This window comes from Haematobia irritans, chromosome 4, assembly GCF_050003625.1.
Source record: "Haematobia irritans isolate KBUSLIRL chromosome 4, ASM5000362v1, whole genome shotgun sequence".
Taxonomy (NCBI): Eukaryota; Metazoa; Arthropoda; class Insecta; order Diptera; family Muscidae; genus Haematobia; species Haematobia irritans.
This window is the reverse complement of record NC_134400.1, coordinates 83,196,263-83,219,716: the sequence shown is the minus strand read 5'-3', so window position 1 is coordinate 83,219,716 and position 23,454 is coordinate 83,196,263. Positions and strand designations below refer to the sequence as shown.

Sequence of the window (23,454 nt, the reverse complement as noted above, 5' to 3'; positions counted from 1 at the left end):
ATTCTTGTTTTCGTGGTCCATAATGTCCAACGAAGCTTTAGTTGCATCAGCGAATGACTAGCTACAATTTTGAATATGTGTAATTGATATGAAAATTGGCTCTAGTAAGCCAAAAAGTGATTTTGTAAAATTCTATCTAAACAGCAATGCAAGACATAAATAGATTTTGTTGAACCATGTTCAACAAAAACTCATTTATTGTATTTTATTTTTAGTTTTTCATGAGATGAATATGAATTCGCTTAATTATGAATATTTGAATCTAACGAATTAATAGACACCTTGCACTTGAATTGTTACATCTATCTTCTTTGTTAACTGTGGTAACACCAAGAATAATTACAAAGCTTTCACTCAACAGTGACCACCATTTTTGAAATATGTTCCAATAGATAAATTTGTATTGCGTTTATTTGAACAATCAATATGATGTACTTTTACTTGTGCATCACCATTTGAAGCGGTAAGGAGCGCCTGAAAATAAATCATTGAATTGAAACTGAAACCTTTTTTTGTTTTTATCCCACTTATCTTTTTTACATGATTGCTCAATACTGTTCATTACACTTGCGAGGTCAAAAATACTAATACAGTCCAATCATAGATTCGCTTTTGTACATGGTCCATTCGAACCGTCAAACGGAACTGAAGGAAATTTGCAAATAATTGAAGTTGAGGATTACGTCCATCGATTGTGGTCAATAAACTGCGTGGGATTACGTCCAAGAAGTTACGCAACATCAACATTCATTACATTTTAGTGGAAAAAAGGTACGTGGAATTTATTATTTTATGAACGGGTCAATTTTGTGGAGTTAGTTTAATTGCAATTCAGTGGAATAGTGTTCGAATTGTATTGAAAGATTATATCTGATTATATTTAATCGTGCACACGTATTTCTGTTAAAAACTTCTCTGATCCTATGGGTTTTCTGAAGTCTGTTACCGCTCGCACATAGTCATATTGAAGCTCTGTTAAATTCTATAAAAGGAACTAGGAATGCTTTTTACGAAAGCATTAACATTGATCTAACTATAGACTGAAAGAGAGCTGCTTCACGAGCAACATTGATGTTGTTGGGAGTAGAAAGTCCCATCTTACATACGTACCCGAACTTATGTTTACGACATTTGTATCCACTTAACAGCTACTGTAGCCAATTTTACGTGTTTTTGTACTTGCACCAATTTATTCTCACCAAGTCTTAATATACATGCCTAAACACACCAACTTCGGTCTCACAGTCAATGCTATTCAAACATCGTTTACATGGATATTCCCATTACTCTTAACTAGTCGTCTTTTAACATAAATATCGAAATTCGTAGCAACGTTCTGTGAGGATGAGGCGACCAGTACATTGATTTCTCTTAAATATAACCAGCATACATACAACGATTACAGTTTACTCTCGGCTAATTCTCCGCACGAATACTCTCTTAACATTGATCTCCCAGACCAGGAATTTCAAACGTCAAACACTCCTTTACTTTGGATTGTTCACGACAGTCAAGTTGCCATATGTGTCTTACTTTCGGGTTATCCGAACCTTGATTATTTCTGGAGCTACTACACTTGATTTAGATTGAGGAAACGAATATGAAAAGAATTTAGAAAAAGATATATAACAACGGGCATTATTTAATATAATTGTTTCCTGTATTTCTGTCAAAGGCAAAGTAATATGTGGTAGACGAGGAGGGAGTCTTTTAATTTGTTCCCGAATCCCAAGAATACGTACTAGGGTTTGATAGTACGGCATCTCTGTTCATTGTCTTCCACAGCATGCTGTAGGAGTAGTCATAAAAGGGAGAGCGGTGACAATAGTAAAGTTGGTCATATTGTCAAAAAAGGAGAAAGAAGAAAGGGAAGATAATTTTGGACAAGACGTGTTCGAGCGAGGGATAAATTTTGAAAAAAAAAAAAGAAAATTATTAGAAATCGATGAGGAAAATTGATTGACAATTATTTGGAAAAGTTGTGAAATAAAGATAATAAAATTAAGAATTCGCTGCATATTGAATTGTAAATGGAAGTAGTGTAAAATTGATGAAATATTACCGTTGATGATTGGATGTGTGCGATTTGCCAATTGATTAAGAGGAAAGAATACTAAAGCTGGTGCTGTTCTTTGTGAATTTGAAAAAATATTGTGAAGCGTCAAGCTGAAAAGTTGGAGATTAGTTTGTACATGACGGTGGCTTAGTAGCACGTGCCAATACGTTCCCTGTGGAGGAGGCAATAGCAATGAGTGGTGAGGCGTAGCAACGGCATAGGCATTTGCAAGATGACTTGGTGAGTGCATGTTGTTTATGAGTAGAGTTGCCATAGATTCCTGTAGAATGTATATGAGTATGTTGGAGAAAAAAAAAAAAAAAAAAAAAAAAAAACGCTTGAATTAAAGATATATGGACATTTAGAATCGGTTTCATATTTACATTTAATCTTCTAATGGGAAGATTTGTAAATTTAAATTTAAATTCACGAATTTGGTATTGTTACTGGAACTCCATGAAATTCATTTAAATTAAATGAATTTGAATGAATATTTTTGAACTGAAAATAAGTCTTTTTCGAAAGGAAAATGGTTTAAATTTCGGTCTGAACTAAATTTTACTCCACATTTTGAGATTTCCACAATGCGTTGTAAAAATCACGAAATTTTAATGGCTTGTTGTACTTTTTAACTGCAGTTCACGAAATTTCATAAAATTTTTGAGGCATATTTAAAAACAGTAAGATTTCATTAAGCTGTGGAAAATTTCGATAAAAATAATAAAATTTAACTAATAGCAAATAATTTTTTTCCAACAACAATAACAATAACTATGGACATTTTTTTCTGTGGATACATTTAATATTTACGAGATACACAATTTGAAATACCCGCTTGAAATAAAGTTTGAGTAAATTCCGCAATTGAAGTCGGTGTGTTTTTATTCACTGGTGTTGAACTCCGCGAGTGTGGAGTAGCATTTTGCTAAGGATTGCGGGATAACATTTGCTGTGGAATGAAGTACCTTGGACGACTTCTGGTATAGATTTAATAGAGTTGTTGTCACAAGGCAGGAATCATTGGAGAGGCAGAGTTTAAGTGGCTCTATGTAAAGGGTTTCAAATCTCCCTGTTTCGATTTTTACTATCGGCAATTACTCTCCTTGCTTTGTTCTACTTTATCGCTTACGGCGGAAGTGCAACTTATAGCAGTTGCATGAGATTACATATTTTCACTGCTGTGGGTTAATTCGTTCATCCATAAGCGATAATTATATGCACGAATCGATCAAAAGGGAAATTACGGTTTGATGTGAAACTTGGTATTTGGAATCTTGAACTGCATTACCTGGTAAACGATTTAATTTTGATCGGGGGTTTCAGAGGTCAGAGATTGATTTTTTCATGTTATATGTGAATGCTCCACACTGGGATAACATTTTGGTGATAATGTGTTGAACTGTTTAGAATCTGGAGAGAAGGAAGTTCACAACAGTACGGTGGTGAAGGCTTGGAAATAGTCAATCGGTTACTGTGAATCGGCAAAATTTTCATATACGTGACATATGTGATATTTGACATTGAATTCTACTTGGGATCGGTTTGAACACCAAATGTTGGAGAAGTGGTGAGCGAGGATTCTGTTATTGTTTATGTGTTTGGAATGTACAATAGCCGAATTTATACTGTTTCTGTATACGGCTGACATGTTACTTTCGGAAAAGAGGTTCGTTTATTCTGTTTCGAACAATAAACTGGTTACTGAGTTACATTTGAACTATAGTATTGTTGAATGTAAACAGCGTCACCGTCTGGATATTTAGTGATACTCTGCTGGCCTCGTGGCTTACTTTACACTCGAAAAAAAAAAAATAAATAAAATGAACTCTCTATTTCACTAAAGCCAATTTAACTTTATATTAGTTCATAGAATTCTTATGTTTGGAAAAAGTTTACTTTACTCCAATAATTTTTTCGTACGTTAGTTAAATGAACTAAAAAGCGCGAAAAAATTATACACAAATAAAGCTATTTCTCACAAAATAGTTCATTATTTCTTTAAATTTGTACATTTTACTAAAAATGTGTCCATCATGAACTTCGTATGTCACTAAAGACATTCTTGCAATTTTGAACACCAAAATTTATCTTAAAACTACAAAATTTTCTTTAACAAGTGAAAAAAACTTGGTTATGTCTAATAAATTTTCTTGAATTTGTCGAAAAAATATTTACTTATTTTTGCCATATCGGAGTGATACCAGCGCTTGTAATACTGTTTCGTTAAAATTTTCTAAAAACTTTCAAAATTTTCAAAAATTAATCGGCAGTTATCGTTCCTGGTGGGTTCACTGTTTTTTCAGTGGAGTTGGAAATTTTCGAGACTGTTGGTTGTTACGGGTACTGAAAATTACTATCGTGTACAGGAATTTCTGTAGACAATTATTATTTCTGTACGACAATTATAATACTTGGCTGGAGACGGGTTTGAACGCGCGATATAATTCGTATAATTGAATGGAGAGATTTTGATATACTTCATTCTCATGTTTGGATCCGTATGATCTATCTGAAGAACTTGATCAAAACATTCTTTGCTGTTTATAAATTCTTTGTCCGTTATTTTCGAGTTACGATTGAATAACGTTCTTTCAGGAGTAATTATGTCATCACAGAAATTTATATTTTTTTCTGACCAAGTGGTCACCTATTGCGCAAACTTTGCAGCAGTAGACATTACTGAGCATACGCTCTCCAGTCTCCAAGTGGATCTGGACGATTTAAATCGTCGTTGGCACACACTGACTCAGGTCTATGAAACTGAGATGACCTCTAGTGAGGGGCTAAGCAAGGAGGAAAAGGAATCAATGCATTCCAAATTTAATGAGTCTTGTAAGTCTTACAAGGCATGCAAGACGTCGATGCTTGATTTGATGGACATGGAAAGAAAGAAGATGGAAGCGTCGTGTCTTCCGATAGCACGAACTGAGAATAGACCTGCTGACTCCGACAGCGGATTTTCTGTGAAACTGCCCCCTTGTGACACTGAACTGTTCCATGGGGGGTATGATAAATGGCCAAGTTTTAGAGACATGTTCTCAGCCATTTATATTAAGCACCCAAAACTGTCACCTGCGCAAAAACTGTTTCATTTAAGGGCGAAGACAAGGGGTGAAGCCAACCAAATTGTTAAACAATTCGCTCTTACTGACAACAATTTTGAACTGGCATGGGAGGCTTTGCGACAACGCTACGAAAATAAACGCATTCTTATAAATAACCAGCTTAGAAAGATATTCGAAATGGAACGAGTGGTTTCTGAAAAAGGAAAAACATTAAGGAATTTACAGTACACTGTTAATAATTGTTTATCAGTTTTACGAACATACAATGTTTCTGTTATCACTTGGGATCCTATACTGGTTTACTGGGTATCATCGAAATTGCCAGACGAGACGTTATCGGCGTGGGAGAATTCTCTAAATGACCATAAGGAAATGCCTTTATGGGAACAATTGGATGATTTCATAACCAGAAGACTCAATATGCTGGAGTCAATAACGGATATAAGAAAGCCATCAGGTTCTACTGTAGCTACCCATAAATCGCAGAATTATTATACTAGAACTGAAAACAACTACAGGCCTTGCAAAGTGTGCAAACAGAACCATGCACTACGCACTTGTAATAAATTTAAATCTTGGTCATTTTCTGATAGACGGAAATTCGTTATGACAAATAAGTTATGCGAAAATTGCTTGTCTCATGGACATAGTTCTGAAAATTGTCAAAGTGATAAACACTGTCAAAAATGTCAACGATCCCACCATACGTTATTGCATTCTGATCATGGTGGTTATCGGGAATGTAGTCAAAGGGATCGACAAGTTTCAACGCACCATTTGGACACCCAGTACGATGATCAACCGTCTACTTCAACCAATACGAATAATATTCCAGTCTCACACGTTCAGTCTAATTTCGTTGTTTCTGGGGATTGTACTGTGTTGCCCACCGCTCTAATTGATATAGAGCATTTGGGATCCAATTACACAATTCGGGTTTTCATTGACCAGGGCTCTCAGGAGTCGTTTGTGTCAACCAGGGTCATAAACAAATATGCCATTCCTACGAAGAAAGCGTTTACAACCATTTCTGGACTTGGTGGAACTGTGTTGGAAAATTCTTCCAAATACTGTAATATTACTTTGAAATCACGTTCATCAGACTTTAAACTGAATACAACAGCTATAGTTATTTCGAATATGAGCCATTTTATGCCATCTTCCCCTACTGGAATTTCTGACTGGTCGGTTTTGAAGAAACTTAATTTAGCTGACCCCTATTTTTATAGGCCAGGTCAAATTGATATGTTACTGGGAAGTGATGTTCTTCCATTTATTTTGAGACCTGGTGTTCAAAAGAATGTATCGGGCAATCTTTTGGCGCAGGAAACTGAATTTGGGTGGATTTTAAGCGGTCCATCAAGAGCTCGGCCTGTTTCATGTTATGCATCATTCGTTAGCTCTTCGGATACACTGAACGAAGAGGTCAGGAGGTTTTGGGAACTCGAAGAGATTCCATCAACAAAAAGACCTTCTGAGAACGATATTTGGTGCGAGAAATTTTACAATGATACGACCATACGTCAAGCGGATGGTAAATATGTAGTTAGATTACCATTTCGGGATGATCTACCAACGACAGCAGCTCTTGGAACTTCGAGACGAGCTGCTATGGGCCAATTTCTTCGATTGGAGAGTACTTTAAAAAAGTCTCCTGAGCTAGAGTCTGAATATTTAAAGGTACTCTCTGAATATTTAGAGCTCGATCATATGGAACCTACGACCTCGGCTGAAATTCACGAAGGATCTCGATACAGCACTTTTTATCTCCCTCATCATGCTGTTGTCAAACCAGAACGCACCTCTAGTAAGGTTAGAGTTGTATTCAACGCTTCAAAGAAAACTTCAACTGGGTTTTCTCTCAATGATATTTTGCACACGGGACCAACATTGCAAAATGATTTAATGAATGTAATTCTACGTTGGCGTTTCTTTCAATATGTTTTCAATGGTGATATTCAGAAAATGTATCGCCAGATTTATGTCCATGAGGATGACAGGCAATATCAGAGAATTTTATTTCGGAAGTCCAAAACGGAACCAGTCCGCGACTATTGCTTAAAAACTGTCACCTTTGGAGTGAACTGTGCTCCATACTTGGCAATTAGAACTTTGTTAAAACTGAGTGAAGACGAAAAGACCACACATCCTACTGCTTCATCAATTTTGCGAGATCAAATTTATGTTGACGATGTTCTTTCTGGTGGACACTCAATCGCTGAGGCAAAATATTATTTGTTACAGCTCATGGATTTGCTTAATTCAGCTGGTTTCCCTTTGAAGAAGTTAACGTCAAATCATCCGGATATTCTGGCACAAATGTCCCCCGCAGATCTTCTCAACGAAGACTTTTTGAAATTGGAGGATTGTAGCGAAACAAAAACTCTAGGCATTCGGTGGAATGCAATGAGTGATGCATTTCATTATGAAGTTTCCAATATTTCTATACCATCTGCTCCTTTAACAAAAAGGAAAATTCTGTCAATTGTAGCCAAAATTTTTGATCCAGCCGGGTGGTTGTCGCCAATTATAGTGGTAGCGAAAATGCTTTTACAGCAACTATGGCTTGATGGAACAGATTGGGACGAGGAGGTCAAGCCACATTCTTTCGAAAAATGGAGTTTTTTCATTTCTAATTTCACTGATATTGAGACTATAAAAATTCCCCGTTGGATATATTTTTCTCCGAAGAAAAAGGTACAAATTCACGGGTTTTGTGACGCTTCGGAGAAAGCATATTGCGCATGCATCTACATTTGCACTCTATCTGAAAATGTTACCTCCAGTTTACTTGTGTCAAAGAGTAAAGTGGCGCCTTTGAAAACAGTCAGTCTACCCCGGTTGGAGTTATGTGGAGCCGTATTACTTTCGAAGTTGATGAAATCTGTTCTCACAAACTTGAGTTTTCGTACTAACGATATATATATGTGGTCTGATTCTACCATTACCTTAGCTTGGTTAGAAAAACCGCCACATCATTGGAAGACCTTCGTTGCCAACAAAATTTCGGAAATTTTAGACAACATAGGAAATGCGACGTGGAGACATGTTCCCACTAACGAAAACCCTGCGGATATTGGGACACGTGGATGCACAGCTTCTGATTTGGGTGCAAATTCACTATGGTGGAATGGCCCACAATGGTTATTGAAACCCTCGGAGTTCTGGCCAAAACCTGTCACATTAACGGAACCGAATCTTGAACGTAAGATTTCTAATTTTCATATTGAAACACAACAAGTCGATATCCTGGAACGATTTTCTTCTTTTAACAGAGCTTTGAGGGTACTGTGTTTTGTCTATAGGTTTATAAGAAAGTGTCGTCGACAAGTCTACCATCCATTGAATACTGAATTTATAGACAAAGATGAAATACTGTCTGTCAAATATAATCTGATACGTTTGGCCCAGCGTATGTATTTTCCATCTGAATATCAAGCACTTGAGAACCACTTGGCGATTAATTCGAAAAGCAGACTATTAACACTGAACCCAACCTTGGATGAAAACCAACTATTGCGAGTGAATGGTCGGTTAGCAAATTCTGATATAAGTTATAACGAACGACATCCAATAATACTGCCTGAAAAATCTCGTTTCTGCAAGCTGTTCATTGATTTCACTCACAAGACCTTGTTACATTCTGAACATCAGGTCATGCTGCGAGCTATTCGTCAGGAATTTTACATTATACGTCTGAAAAGTGCAATACGACATTGTATAAGGAATTGTCGCATTTGTACAATATATAAGCATCGGATTCGAACACAGATAATGTCGACCTTGCCTTCTGAAAGGTGCACATTTTCATTGCCCTTTACCAATACTGGCGTGGACTTTGCTGGACCTTTTGAACTTAAGACATCGAAACTCAGAAATGCTAAATTGCAAAAAGGATATGCAGCAGTTTTCGTATGTCTGGCCACTCGAGCAATACATTTGGAGGTATGCTCGGAACTGACCTCTGAAGCTTTTCTCTCGACATTTAGTAGATTTGTAGGACGAAGAGGTCTTCCGAAGAAACTGTTCTCTGATAACGGAACGAACTTCGTAGGTGCCAATAGGGCATTGACTACTGCATACAGGAAATTTTTGAGGGACATACAGCCGTCCATTTCTGAAAAATATAATCTACACGGGTTTTCATGGCACTTCATTCCGCCTCATGCCCCGCATATGGGAGGACTCTGGGAAGCGGCGGTGAAAAGTATGAAAACCCACTTAAAAAAAGTTGCTTCTAATGTGAAATTCACTTTCGAAGAGTTTTCTACTTTGCTAATTAGAATCGAAAGCATTCTAAACTCTCGACCACTTTCCCCGATCAGTGAAGACCCAACTGATTTAATTCCACTGACCCCTGGTCATTTCTTGAGAGGGGCCGCTTTAATCGCCATCCCCGAAGAATATTCTGACGAGTTAACTTTGATAAATAGGTGGCAAAGGTTAAGGACTTTACAAGTCCAATTTGCAAAGCGTTGGAAAACTGAATACATTTGTGATCTCCAACGGAGATACAAATGGAAAACTACTCAACAGAATTTGAAAATTAACGATTTTGTCATTGTAAAGGAAGATAATCTTCCCCCTAACGAATGGTGTCTAGGCAGAGTCGTTCGGGTATTTAAAGGCGCTGATTCTAATGTTCGGGTAGCTGAAGTGCGCACACAAAACGGGTTGATAACGCGACCCCTAGTAAAACTCTGTATTCTTCCAACCGCTTAAACTAGTCTCCACTAATTCCGTTCATAACTTAATAAGTTTTACGTTTTAGCAATATGTCAAGCCAACCCAAGTGTCGTCTGTGTCAACAAAGGCATTCCCTAAACGATTGCATGAAGTTTCATCAAATGGATGTACATCAACGTCGAAAAGAAATAAAGGAGAAAGGATTTTGCTTCAAATGTTTATGTTCATCGCATACTCGTGAGTGGTGTAGGTCCCGGAAGACGTGCCTCGTTTGCAACTACAATCATCACACTATGCTGCACATCGATAACCATCAAGGACAGCAAAAGCATCATATGAGCAACCGAGCAGCTAAAAAAGGAGTTGACACAATCCATAGAAGACATTGTACTCAATCATCCATGTCACGAAAATTAATAGTTGCGGACCAGCCCAAGTCTTCGTGTAGTCACTCAACCACAGTCTTCTCACCCAAAGAGCGTTCAAAACCAATGGTACGCGAGAGATTGCACAAAAAACCCAAAAGGCATGTTTTCCTCCCGACTGCTCTCGCAAAGGTTTTGACTTCACACGGCCCACAAAAAACACGATTGATGCTAAATTCCGCGGGAATGCAAACCATTATCCTTCGATCTCTGGTGTCTCGTTTGAGCCTTAGAACTACTCGCGAAAATGGAGAAGAGTTTTGCACTATAAACTTGCAATCATATCATGACCCGGCAGCAAAAATACAGATTTGTGGAATAGTAAAGTCTACCTTTAATATGGTTCTTCCAAAATCAACAACGGAAGAAAAACTACAATCAATTTACGAACACCTAACGGATTTGGCGGATCCTCATTACTATAAACCAACCAACATTGAAATTGTCATCGCAAACGACATACTACCGAAGATACTTCGAGCTGGATTAATACAAACGTCGTCAACGATGCCTATCGCCCAGAGCTCCATTTTTGGTTGGGTTATTTCTGGGACATGTTTTTACTAAATCATTGCACAGCAAGGGGGCCGGCATGTTGAACCATGTTCAACAAAAACTCATTTATTGTATTTTATTTTTAGTTTTTCATGAGATGAATATGAATTCGCTTAATTATGAATATTTGAATCTAACGAATTAATAGACACCTTGCACTTGAATTGTTACATCTATCTTCTTTGTTAACTGTGGTAACACCAAGAATAATTACAAAGCTTTCACTCAACAGTGACCACCATTTTTGAAATATGTTCCAATAGATAAATTTGTATTGCGTTTATTTGAACAATCAATATGATGTACTTTTACTTGTGCATCACCATTTGAAGCGGTAAGGAGCGCCTGAAAATAAATCATTGAATTGAAACTGAAACCTTTTTTTGTTTTTATCCCACTTATCTTTTTTACATGATTGCTCAATACTGTTCATTACACTTGCGAGGTCAAAAATACTAATACAGTCCAATCATAGATTCGCTTTTGTACATGGTCCTTCGAACCGTCAAACGGAACTGAAGGAAATTTGCAAATAATTGAAGTTGAGGATTACGTCCATCGATTGTGGTCAATAAACTGCGTGGGATTACGTCCAAGAAGTTACGCAACATCAACATTCATTACATTTTAGTGGAAAAAAGGTACGTGGAATTTATTATTTTATGAACGGGTCAATTTTGTGGAGTTAGTTTAATTGCAATTCAGTGGAATAGTGTTCGAATTGTATTGAAAGATTATATCTGATTATATTTAATCGTGCACACGTATTTCTGTTAAAAACTTCTCTGATCCTATGGGTTTTCTGAAGTCTGTTACCGCTCGCACATAGTCATATTGAAGCTCTGTTAAATTCTATAAAAGGAACTAGGAATGCTTTTTACGAAAGCATTAACATTGATCTAACTATAGACTGAAAGAGAGCTGCTTCACGAGCAACATTGATGTTGTTGGGAGTAGAAAGTCCCATCTTACATACGTACCCGAACTTATGTTTACGACATTTGTATCCACTTAACAGCTACTGTAGCCAATTTTACGTGTTTTTGTACTTGCACCAATTTATTCTCACCAAGTCTTAATATACATGCCTAAACACACCAACTTCGGTCTCACAGTCAATGCTATTCAAACATCGTTTACATGGATATTCCCATTACTCTTAACTAGTCGTCTTTTAACATAAATATCGAAATTCGTAGCAACGTTCTGTGAGGATGAGGCGACCAGTACATTGATTTCTCTTAAATATAACCAGCATACATACAACGATTACAGTTTACTCTCGGCTAATTCTCCGCACGAATACTCTCTTAACATTGATCTCCCAGACCAGGAATTTCAAACGTCAAACACTCCTTTACTTTGGATTGTTCACGACAGTCAAGTTGCCATATGTGTCTTACTTTCGGGTTATCCGAACCTTGATTATTTCTGGAGCTACTACACTTGATTTAGATTGAGGAAACGAATATGAAAAGAATTTAGAAAAAGATATATAACAACGGGCATTATTTAATATAATTGTTTCCTGTATTTCTGTCAAAGGCAAAGTAATATGTGGTAGACGAGGAGGGAGTCTTTTAATTTGTTCCCGAATCCCAAGAATACGTACTAGGGTTTGATAGTACGGCATCTCTGTTCATTGTCTTCCACAGCATGCTGTAGGAGTAGTCATAAAAGGGAGAGCGGTGACAATAGTAAAGTTGGTCATATTGTCAAAAAAGGAGAAAGAAGAAAGGGAAGATAATTTTGGACAAGACGTGTTCGAGCGAGGGATAAATTTTGAAAAAAAAAAAAGAAAATTATTAGAAATCGATGAGGAAAATTGATTGACAATTATTTGGAAAAGTTGTGAAATAAAGATAATAAAATTAAGAATTCGCTGCATATTGAATTGTAAATGGAAGTAGTGTAAAATTGATGAAATATTACCGTTGATGATTGGATGTGTGCGATTTGCCAATTGATTAAGAGGAAAGAATACTAAAGCTGGTGCTGTTCTTTGTGAATTTGAAAAAATATTGTGAAGCGTCAAGCTGAAAAGTTGGAGATTAGTTTGTACATGACGGTGGCTTAGTAGCACGTGCCAATACGTTCCCTGTGGAGGAGGCAATAGCAATGAGTGGTGAGGCGTAGCAACGGCATAGGCATTTGCAAGATGACTTGGTGAGTGCATGTTGTTTATGAGTAGAGTTGCCATAGATTCCTGTAGAATGTATATGAGTATGTTGGAGAAAAAAAAAAAAAAAAAAAAAAAAAAAACGCTTGAATTAAAGATATATGGACATTTAGAATCGGTTTCATATTTACATTTAATCTTCTAATGGGAAGATTTGTAAATTTAAATTTAAATTCACGAATTTGGTATTGTTACTGGAACTCCATGAAATTCATTTAAATTAAATGAATTTGAATGAATATTTTTGAACTGAAAATAAGTCTTTTTCGAAAGGAAAATGGTTTAAATTTCGGTCTGAACTAAATTTTACTCCACATTTTGAGATTTCCACAATGCGTTGTAAAAATCACGAAATTTTAATGGCTTGTTGTACTTTTTAACTGCAGTTCACGAAATTTCATAAAATTTTTGAGGCATATTTAAAAACAGTAAGATTTCATTAAGCTGTGGAAAATTTCGATAAAAATAATAAAATTTAACTAATAGCAAATAATTTTTTTCCAACAACAATAACAATAACTATGGACATTTTTTTCTGTGGATACATTTAATATTTACGAGATACACAATTTGAAATACCCGCTTGAAATAAAGTTTGAGTAAATTCCGCAATTGAAGTCGGTGTGTTTTTATTCACTGGTGTTGAACTCCGCGAGTGTGGAGTAGCATTTTGCTAAGGATTGCGGGATAACATTTGCTGTGGAATGAAGTACCTTGGACGACTTCTGGTATAGATTTAATAGAGTTGTTGTCACAAGGCAGGAATCATTGGAGAGGCAGAGTTTAAGTGGCTCTATGTAAAGGGTTTCAAATCTCCCTGTTTCGATTTTTACTATCGGCAATTACTCTCCTTGCTTTGTTCTACTTTATCGCTTACGGCGGAAGTGCAACTTATAGCAGTTGCATGAGATTACATATTTTCACTGCTGTGGGTTAATTCGTTCATCCATAAGCGATAATTATATGCACGAATCGATCAAAAGGGAAATTACGGTTTGATGTGAAACTTGGTATTTGGAATCTTGAACTGCATTACCTGGTAAACGATTTAATTTTGATCGGGGGTTTCAGAGGTCAGAGATTGATTTTTTCATGTTATATGTGAATGCTCCACACTGGGATAACATTTTGGTGATAATGTGTTGAACTGTTTAGAATCTGGAGAGAAGGAAGTTCACAACAGTACGGTGGTGAAGGCTTGGAAATAGTCAATCGGTTACTGTGAATCGGCAAAATTTTCATATACGTGACATATGTGATATTTGACATTGAATTCTACTTGGGATCGGTTTGAACACCAAATGTTGGAGAAGTGGTGAGCGAGGATTCTGTTATTGTTTATGTGTTTGGAATGTACAATAGCCGAATTTATACTGTTTCTGTATACGGCTGACATGTTACTTTCGGAAAAGAGGTTCGTTTATTCTGTTTCGAACAATAAACTGGTTACTGAGTTACATTTGAACTATAGTATTGTTGAATGTAAACAGCGTCACCGTCTGGATATTTAGTGATACTCTGCTGGCCTCGTGGCTTACTTTACACTCGAAAAAAAAAAAATAAATAAAATGAACTCTCTATTTCACTAAAGCCAATTTAACTTTATATTAGTTCATAGAATTCTTATGTTTGGAAAAAGTTTACTTTACTCCAATAATTTTTTCGTACGTTAGTTAAATGAACTAAAAAGCGCGAAAAAATTATACACAAATAAAGCTATTTCTCACAAAATAGTTCATTATTTCTTTAAATTTGTACATTTTACTAAAAATGTGTCCATCATGAACTTCGTATGTCACTAAAGACATTCTTGCAATTTTGAACACCAAAATTTATCTTAAAACTACAAAATTTTCTTTAACAAGTGAAAAAAACTTGGTTATGTCTAATAAATTTTCTTGAATTTGTCGAAAAAATATTTACTTATTTTTGCCATATCGGAGTGATACCAGCGCTTGTAATACTGTTTCGTTAAAATTTTCTAAAAACTTTCAAAATTTTCAAAAATTAATCGGCAGTTATCGTTCCTGGTGGGTTCACTGTTTTTTCAGTGGAGTTGGAAATTTTCGAGACTGTTGGTTGTTACGGGTACTGAAAATTACTATCGTGTACAGGAATTTCTGTAGACAATTATTATTTCTGTACGACAATTATAATACTTGGCTGGAGACGGGTTTGAACGCGCGATATAATTCGTATAATTGAATGGAGAGATTTTGATATACTTCATTCTCATGTTTGGATCCGTATGATCTATCTGAAGAACTTGATCAAAACATTCTTTGCTGTTTATAAATTCTTTGTCCGTTATTTTCGAGTTACGATTGAATAACGTTCTTTCAGGAGTAATTATGTCATCACAGAAATTTATATTTTTTTCTGACCAAGTGGTCACCTATTGCGCAAACTTTGCAGCAGTAGACATTACTGAGCATACGCTCTCCAGTCTCCAAGTGGATCTGGACGATTTAAATCGTCGTTGGCACACACTGACTCAGGTCTATGAAACTGAGATGACCTCTAGTGAGGGGCTAAGCAAGGAGGAAAAGGAATCAATGCATTCCAAATTTAATGAGTCTTGTAAGTCTTACAAGGCATGCAAGACGTCGATGCTTGATTTGATGGACATGGAAAGAAAGAAGATGGAAGCGTCGTGTCTTCCGATAGCACGAACTGAGAATAGACCTGCTGACTCCGACAGCGGATTTTCTGTGAAACTGCCCCCTTGTGACACTGAACTGTTCCATGGGGGGTATGATAAATGGCCAAGTTTTAGAGACATGTTCTCAGCCATTTATATTAAGCACCCAAAACTGTCACCTGCGCAAAAACTGTTTCATTTAAGGGCGAAGACAAGGGGTGAAGCCAACCAAATTGTTAAACAATTCGCTCTTACTGACAACAATTTTGAACTGGCATGGGAGGCTTTGCGACAACGCTACGAAAATAAACGCATTCTTATAAATAACCAGCTTAGAAAGATATTCGAAATGGAACGAGTGGTTTCTGAAAAAGGAAAAACATTAAGGAATTTACAGTACACTGTTAATAATTGTTTATCAGTTTTACGAACATACAATGTTTCTGTTATCACTTGGGATCCTATACTGGTTTACTGGGTATCATCGAAATTGCCAGACGAGACGTTATCGGCGTGGGAGAATTCTCTAAATGACCATAAGGAAATGCCTTTATGGGAACAATTGGATGATTTCATAACCAGAAGACTCAATATGCTGGAGTCAATAACGGATATAAGAAAGCCATCAGGTTCTACTGTAGCTACCCATAAATCGCAGAATTATTATACTAGAACTGAAAACAACTACAGGCCTTGCAAAGTGTGCAAACAGAACCATGCACTACGCACTTGTAATAAATTTAAATCTTGGTCATTTTCTGATAGACGGAAATTCGTTATGACAAATAAGTTATGCGAAAATTGCTTGTCTCATGGACATAGTTCTGAAAATTGTCAAAGTGATAAACACTGTCAAAAATGTCAACGATCCCACCATACGTTATTGCATTCTGATCATGGTGGTTATCGGGAATGTAGTCAAAGGGATCGACAAGTTTCAACGCACCATTTGGACACCCAGTACGATGATCAACCGTCTACTTCAACCAATACGAATAATATTCCAGTCTCACACGTTCAGTCTAATTTCGTTGTTTCTGGGGATTGTACTGTGTTGCCCACCGCTCTAATTGATATAGAGCATTTGGGATCCAATTACACAATTCGGGTTTTCATTGACCAGGGCTCTCAGGAGTCGTTTGTGTCAACCAGGGTCATAAACAAATATGCCATTCCTACGAAGAAAGCGTTTACAACCATTTCTGGACTTGGTGGAACTGTGTTGGAAAATTCTTCCAAATACTGTAATATTACTTTGAAATCACGTTCATCAGACTTTAAACTGAATACAACAGCTATAGTTATTTCGAATATGAGCCATTTTATGCCATCTTCCCCTACTGGAATTTCTGACTGGTCGGTTTTGAAGAAACTTAATTTAGCTGACCCCTATTTTTATAGGCCAGGTCAAATTGATATGTTACTGGGAAGTGATGTTCTTCCATTTATTTTGAGACCTGGTGTTCAAAAGAATGTATCGGGCAATCTTTTGGCGCAGGAAACTGAATTTGGGTGGATTTTAAGCGGTCCATCAAGAGCTCGGCCTGTTTCATGTTATGCATCATTCGTTAGCTCTTCGGATACACTGAACGAAGAGGTCAGGAGGTTTTGGGAACTCGAAGAGATTCCATCAACAAAAAGACCTTCTGAGAACGATATTTGGTGCGAGAAATTTTACAATGATACGACCATACGTCAAGCGGATGGTAAATATGTAGTTAGATTACCATTTCGGGATGATCTACCAACGACAGCAGCTCTTGGAACTTCGAGACGAGCTGCTATGGGCCAATTTCTTCGATTGGAGAGTACTTTAAAAAAGTCTCCTGAGCTAGAGTCTGAATATTTAAAGGTACTCTCTGAATATTTAGAGCTCGATCATATGGAACCTACGACCTCGGCTGAAATTCACGAAGGATCTCGATACAGCACTTTTTATCTCCCTCATCATGCTGTTGTCAAACCAGAACGCACCTCTAGTAAGGTTAGAGTTGTATTCAACGCTTCAAAGAAAACTTCAACTGGGTTTTCTCTCAATGATATTTTGCACACGGGACCAACATTGCAAAATGATTTAATGAATGTAATTCTACGTTGGCGTTTCTTTCAATATGTTTTCAATGGTGATATTCAGAAAATGTATCGCCAGATTTATGTCCATGAGGATGACAGGCAATATCAGAGAATTTTATTTCGGAAGTCCAAAACGGAACCAGTCCGCGACTATTGCTTAAAAACTGTCACCTTTGGAGTGAACTGTGCTCCATACTTGGCAATTAGAACTTTGTTAAAACTGAGTGAAGACGAAAAGACCACACATCCTACTGCTTCATCAATTTTGCGAGATCAAATTTATGTTGACGATGTTCTTTCTGGTGGACACTCAATCGCTGAGGCAAAATATTATTTGTTACAGCTCATGGATTTGCTTAATTCAGCTGGTTTCCCTTTGAAGAAGTTAACGTCAAATCATCCGGATATTCTGGCACAAATGTCCCCCGCAGATCTTCTCAACGAAGACTTTTTGAAATTGGAGGATTGTAGCGAAACAAAAACTCTAGGCATTCGGTGGAATGCAATGAGTGATGCATTTCATTATGAAGTTTCCAATATTTCTATACCATCTGCTCCTTTAACAAAAAGGAAAATTCTGTCAATTGTAGCCAAAATTTTTGATCCAGCCGGGTGGTTGTCGCCAATTATAGTGGTAGCGAAAATGCTTTTACAGCAACTATGGCTTGATGGAACAGATTGGGACGAGGAGGTCAAGCCACATTCTTTCGAAAAATGGAGTTTTTTCATTTCTAATTTCACTGATATTGAGACTATAAAAATTCCCCGTTGGATATATTTTTCTCCGAAGAAAAAGGTACAAATTCACGGGTTTTGTGACGCTTCGGAGAAAGCATATTGCGCATGCATCTACATTTGCACTCTATCTGAAAATGTTACCTCCAGTTTACTTGTGTCAAAGAGTAAAGTGGCGCCTTTGAAAACAGTCAGTCTACCCCGGTTGGAGTTATGTGGAGCCGTATTACTTTCGAAGTTGATGAAATCTGTTCTCACAAACTTGAGTTTTCGTACTAACGATATATATATGTGGTCTGATTCTACCATTACCTTAGCTTGGTTAGAAAAACCGCCACATCATTGGAAGACCTTCGTTGCCAACAAAATTTCGGAAATTTTAGACAACATAGGAAATGCGACGTGGAGACATGTTCCCACTAACGAAAACCCTGCGGATATTGGGACACGTGGATGCACAGCTTCTGATTTGGGTGCAAATTCACTATGGTGGAATGGCCCACAATGGTTATTGAAACCCTCGGAGTTCTGGCCAAAACCTGTCACATTAACGGAACCGAATCTTGAACGTAAGATTTCTAATTTTCATATTGAAACACAACAAGTCGATATCCTGGAACGATTTTCTTCTTTTAACAGAGCTTTGAGGGTACTGTGTTTTGTCTATAGGTTTATAATTGAATACTGAATTTATAGACAAAGATGAAATACTGTCTGTCAAATATAATCTGATACGTTTGGCCCAGCGTATGTATTTTCCATCTGAATATCAAGCACTTGAGAACCACTTGGCGATTAATTCGAAAAGCAGACTATTAACACTGAACCCAACCTTGGATGAAAACCAACTATTGCGAGTGAATGGTCGGTTAGCAAATTCTGATATAAGTTATAACGAACGACATCCAATAATACTGCCTGAAAAATCTCGTTTCTGCAAGCTGTTCATTGATTTCACTCACAAGACCTTGTTACATTCTGAACATCAGGTCATGCTGCGAGCTATTCGTCAGGAATTTTACATTATACGTCTGAAAAGTGCAATACGACATTGTATAAGGAATTGTCGCATTTGTACAATATATAAGCATCGGATTCGAACACAGATAATGTCGACCTTGCCTTCTGAAAGGTGCACATTTTCATTGCCCTTTACCAATACTGGCGTGGACTTTGCTGGACCTTTTGAACTTAAGACATCGAAACTCAGAAATGCTAAATTGCAAAAAGGATATGCAGCAGTTTTCGTATGTCTGGCCACTCGAGCAATACATTTGGAGGTATGCTCGGAACTGACCTCTGAAGCTTTTCTCTCGACATTTAGTAGATTTGTAGGACGAAGAGGTCTTCCGAAGAAACTGTTCTCTGATAACGGAACGAACTTCGTAGGTGCCAATAGGGCATTGACTACTGCATACAGGAAATTTTTGAGGGACATACAGCCGTCCATTTCTGAAAAATATAATCTACACGGGTTTTCATGGCACTTCATTCCGCCTCATGCCCCGCATATGGGAGGACTCTGGGAAGCGGCGGTGAAAAGTATGAAAACCCACTTAAAAAAAGTTGCTTCTAATGTGAAATTCACTTTCGAAGAGTTTTCTACTTTGCTAATTAGAATCGAAAGCATTCTAAACTCTCGACCACTTTCCCCGATCAGTGAAGACCCAACTGATTTAATTCCACTGACCCCTGGTCATTTCTTGAGAGGGGCCGCTTTAATCGCCATCCCCGAAGAATATTCTGACGAGTTAACTTTGATAAATAGGTGGCAAAGGTTAAGGACTTTACAAGTCCAATTTGCAAAGCGTTGGAAAACTGAATACATTTGTGATCTCCAACGGAGATACAAATGGAAAACTACTCAACAGAATTTGAAAATTAACGATTTTGTCATTGTAAAGGAAGATAATCTTCCCCCTAACGAATGGTGTCTAGGCAGAGTCGTTCGGGTATTTAAAGGCGCTGATTCTAATGTTCGGGTAGCTGAAGTGCGCACACAAAACGGGTTGATAACGCGACCCCTAGTAAAACTCTGTATTCTTCCAACCGCTTAAACTAGTCTCCACTAATTCCGTTCATAACTTAATAAGTTTTACGTTTTAGCAATATGTCAAGCCAACCCAAGTGTCGTCTGTGTCAACAAAGGCATTCCCTAAACGATTGCATGAAGTTTCATCAAATGGATGTACATCAACGTCGAAAAGAAATAAAGGAGAAAGGATTTTGCTTCAAATGTTTATGTTCATCGCATACTCGTGAGTGGTGTAGGTCCCGGAAGACGTGCCTCGTTTGCAACTACAATCATCACACTATGCTGCACATCGATAACCATCAAGGACAGCAAAAGCATCATATGAGCAACCGAGCAGCTAAAAAAGGAGTTGACACAATCCATAGAAGACATTGTACTCAATCATCCATGTCACGAAAATTAATAGTTGCGGACCAGCCCAAGTCTTCGTGTAGTCACTCAACCACAGTCTTCTCACCCAAAGAGCGTTCAAAACCAATGGTACGCGAGAGATTGCACAAAAAACCCAAAAGGCATGTTTTCCTCCCGACTGCTCTCGCAAAGGTTTTGACTTCACACGGCCCACAAAAAACACGATTGATGCTAAATTCCGCGGGAATGCAAACCATTATCCTTCGATCTCTGGTGTCTCGTTTGAGCCTTAGAACTACTCGCGAAAATGGAGAAGAGTTTTGCACTATAAACTTGCAATCATATCATGACCCGGCAGCAAAAATACAGATTTGTGGAATAGTAAAGTCTACCTTTAATATGGTTCTTCCAAAATCAACAACGGAAGAAAAACTACAATCAATTTACGAACACCTAACGGATTTGGCGGATCCTCATTACTATAAACCAACCAACATTGAAATTGTCATCGCAAACGACATACTACCGAAGATACTTCGAGCTGGATTAATACAAACGTCGTCAACGATGCCTATCGCCCAGAGCTCCATTTTTGGTTGGGTTATTTCTGGGACATGTTTTTACTAAATCATTGCACAGCAAGGGGGCCGGCATGTTGAACCATGTTCAACAAAAACTCATTTATTGTATTTTATTTTTAGTTTTTCATGAGATGAATATGAATTCGCTTAATTATGAATATTTGAATCTAACGAATTAATAGACACCTTGCACTTGAATTGTTACATCTATCTTCTTTGTTAACTGTGGTAACACCAAGAATAATTACAAAGCTTTCACTCAACAGTGACCACCATTTTTGAAATATGTTCCAATAGATAAATTTGTATTGCGTTTATTTGAACAATCAATATGATGTACTTTTACTTGTGCATCACCATTTGAAGCGGTAAGGAGCGCCTGAAAATAAATCATTGAATTGAAACTGAAACCTTTTTTTGTTTTTATCCCACTTATCTTTTTTACATGATTGCTCAATACTGTTCATTACACTTGCGAGGTCAAAAATACTAATACAGTCCAATCATAGATTCGCTTTTGTACAGATTTCTTTTCCAGTTTCTGCAGAAATTTGTAAAAGGTTAACTATGAGCGAGTACCGACCGTCATGTTTACTGCACCATCGAGTAGTTGATAGTAATTCTCAATTTTTTAAACTCTTTAATAATTTTACGAACATTCCTGGGAATTGAAACTTCTTCGCAAATATCATCATCTTGGATATCATTCTGTTCCTAGCTGAAGGGACTGAAGCATTCTGAGTTTGCAATATTTGCTATATATTCTACATTTACGACGTGTATGTGGCGTTTACGACGTTTATAACTTTGCGACAGTCGCAAACCTGAAAAAGCTGAATGCAGACTATCTCTGAGTATATACCAAAAAAATGTGAAGGGGAACACAGAAAAAATTGCAGCAGAGGGTGGTATGTTATCACTCTATCAATTTATTCTTAAATTAAACTAAGAATAAAAAGAAATTCATTATTTATGTAAATTAACAGTCTATCTTCTTATTCTTAGTTTAATTTAAGAATAAATTGATAGAGTGGTACCCTCTGCTGCAATTTATCTATATTCCCCTTCAAATTTTTGGTATATATGGTTTTTGGTATATACTGCTAATATTCTATAAAAAAAAATAAACGGCCAATATGATTTTTGGAGAACGCTTTCATCAAAATCTTATTCTCAACTGTTTAAAAAGTGCAATTTTTTCACTATATCATGTGTGAAAGGAATCTCTTATTTTGGTTCGGATTTCGAATAAAGTGTTGTACTATTTTCTCAAGTCCATAATACTGAAAATATTTAATACTACATCCAGTTACGCTTGACTTCCAGATAAATTTCTTTAATAACATTTTTACACAATTTTTGTATGCAATTTTGATCAACCAGGGGGCTAATCACGGCCTTGATATCGAATTCATAATCGTATCGAAAAAATTGTCGATACGATTAAAATTTGGATCACGGTATTCGATCGAAATTCGATGCAATTTCTCTAGCATTGCCAACAGCAAAAAACGAAGCAGAACAAAATGAAATGACAAAATTAAGTTAGCGGCACAAAATAGAATGTAGAAAAACACATGTTTTTGAAGATTTCAAAGTAAAAAGTAAGTTGTATGGTATATGAGTATTACATATTTAACCAACTGACGCGGACAAAATCCAAAAAAAAAGTAACAGGTTGGCTGATAAGTCCCCGGTCTAACAAAGAAAAACACATTTTTATTTATTTATTTGTATATTTCTACACAGCAAGACAATGTCTTATAATTATAGTGCAGATTTCAATAGTTGAAATAATATCCATCTTAATTAGGATTACAATAATTCATACTATGGGAAATTTTATAAAAAAAAAACAATTGAGGAAAAACATTTCTTTTAAATATTAATAATTTATATAATAAATAATTTTTGAAAAGTAATATGTTATTAGTATATATAATAATATCGAAGAAAAATTTAACATTTAAATGCAAAGACGTGATAGTATGTAAATAGAAGTTTATGAAGGACAAGATAGATGTAAATTAATTCCGATACAATTGTAGTATTCGCTTTTTAAAAATAAAGGG

The 23,454-nt window shown here is 36.7% G+C and overlaps 4 protein-coding genes across 4 annotated transcripts; all 4 read left to right on the top strand.

The window, feature by feature from the left end:
• The first annotated feature begins 246 nt into the window (after positions 1-246).
• On the top strand, positions 247-11,163 carry LOC142236659 (uncharacterized). Its single transcript, XM_075307897.1, has 2 exons — positions 247-771; positions 9,893-11,163. Exon 2 carries the CDS (start codon positions 9,897-9,899, stop codon positions 10,797-10,799), a length of 903 nt encoding a protein of 300 aa, XP_075164012.1. The 5' UTR covers positions 247-771; positions 9,893-9,896; the 3' UTR covers positions 10,800-11,163.
• Positions 4,660-9,843, top strand: LOC142235635 (uncharacterized). The gene has a single exon (XM_075306898.1). It carries the CDS (start codon positions 4,660-4,662, stop codon positions 9,841-9,843), a length of 5,184 nt encoding a protein of 1,727 aa, XP_075163013.1.
• Positions 11,164-11,290: 127 nt separating the features above from the next.
• LOC142236658 (uncharacterized) lies at positions 11,291-21,792 on the top strand. Its single transcript, XM_075307896.1, has 2 exons — positions 11,291-11,428; positions 20,522-21,792. The coding sequence occupies exon 2, from the start codon at positions 20,526-20,528 to the stop codon at positions 21,426-21,428; it is 903 nt and encodes a 300-aa protein (XP_075164011.1). The 5' UTR covers positions 11,291-11,428; positions 20,522-20,525; the 3' UTR covers positions 21,429-21,792.
• On the top strand, positions 15,318-20,472 carry LOC142235634 (uncharacterized). Its single transcript, XM_075306897.1, has 2 exons — positions 15,318-18,984; positions 19,112-20,472. Exons 1-2 carry the CDS (start codon positions 15,318-15,320, stop codon positions 20,470-20,472), a joined length of 5,028 nt encoding a protein of 1,675 aa, XP_075163012.1.
• Positions 21,793-23,454: the final 1,662 nt, after the last annotated feature.

Excerpts from the sequence above, each read along its gene's own strand:
- LOC142235635 (XM_075306898.1), top strand. The coding sequence starts at position 4,660 with ATGTCATCACAGAAATTTATATTTTTTTCTGACCAAGTGGTCACCTAT.
- LOC142236659 (XM_075307897.1), top strand. The coding sequence starts at position 9,897 with ATGTCAAGCCAACCCAAGTGTCGTCTGTGTCAACAAAGGCATTCCCTA.
- LOC142235634 (XM_075306897.1), top strand. The coding sequence starts at position 15,318 with ATGTCATCACAGAAATTTATATTTTTTTCTGACCAAGTGGTCACCTAT. Across the intron at positions 18,985-19,111 it reads AACGGAACCGAATCTTGAAC|ACAAAGATGAAATACTGTCT; the intron begins GTAAGATTTCTA and ends CTGAATTTATAG.
- LOC142236658 (XM_075307896.1), top strand. The coding sequence starts at position 20,526 with ATGTCAAGCCAACCCAAGTGTCGTCTGTGTCAACAAAGGCATTCCCTA.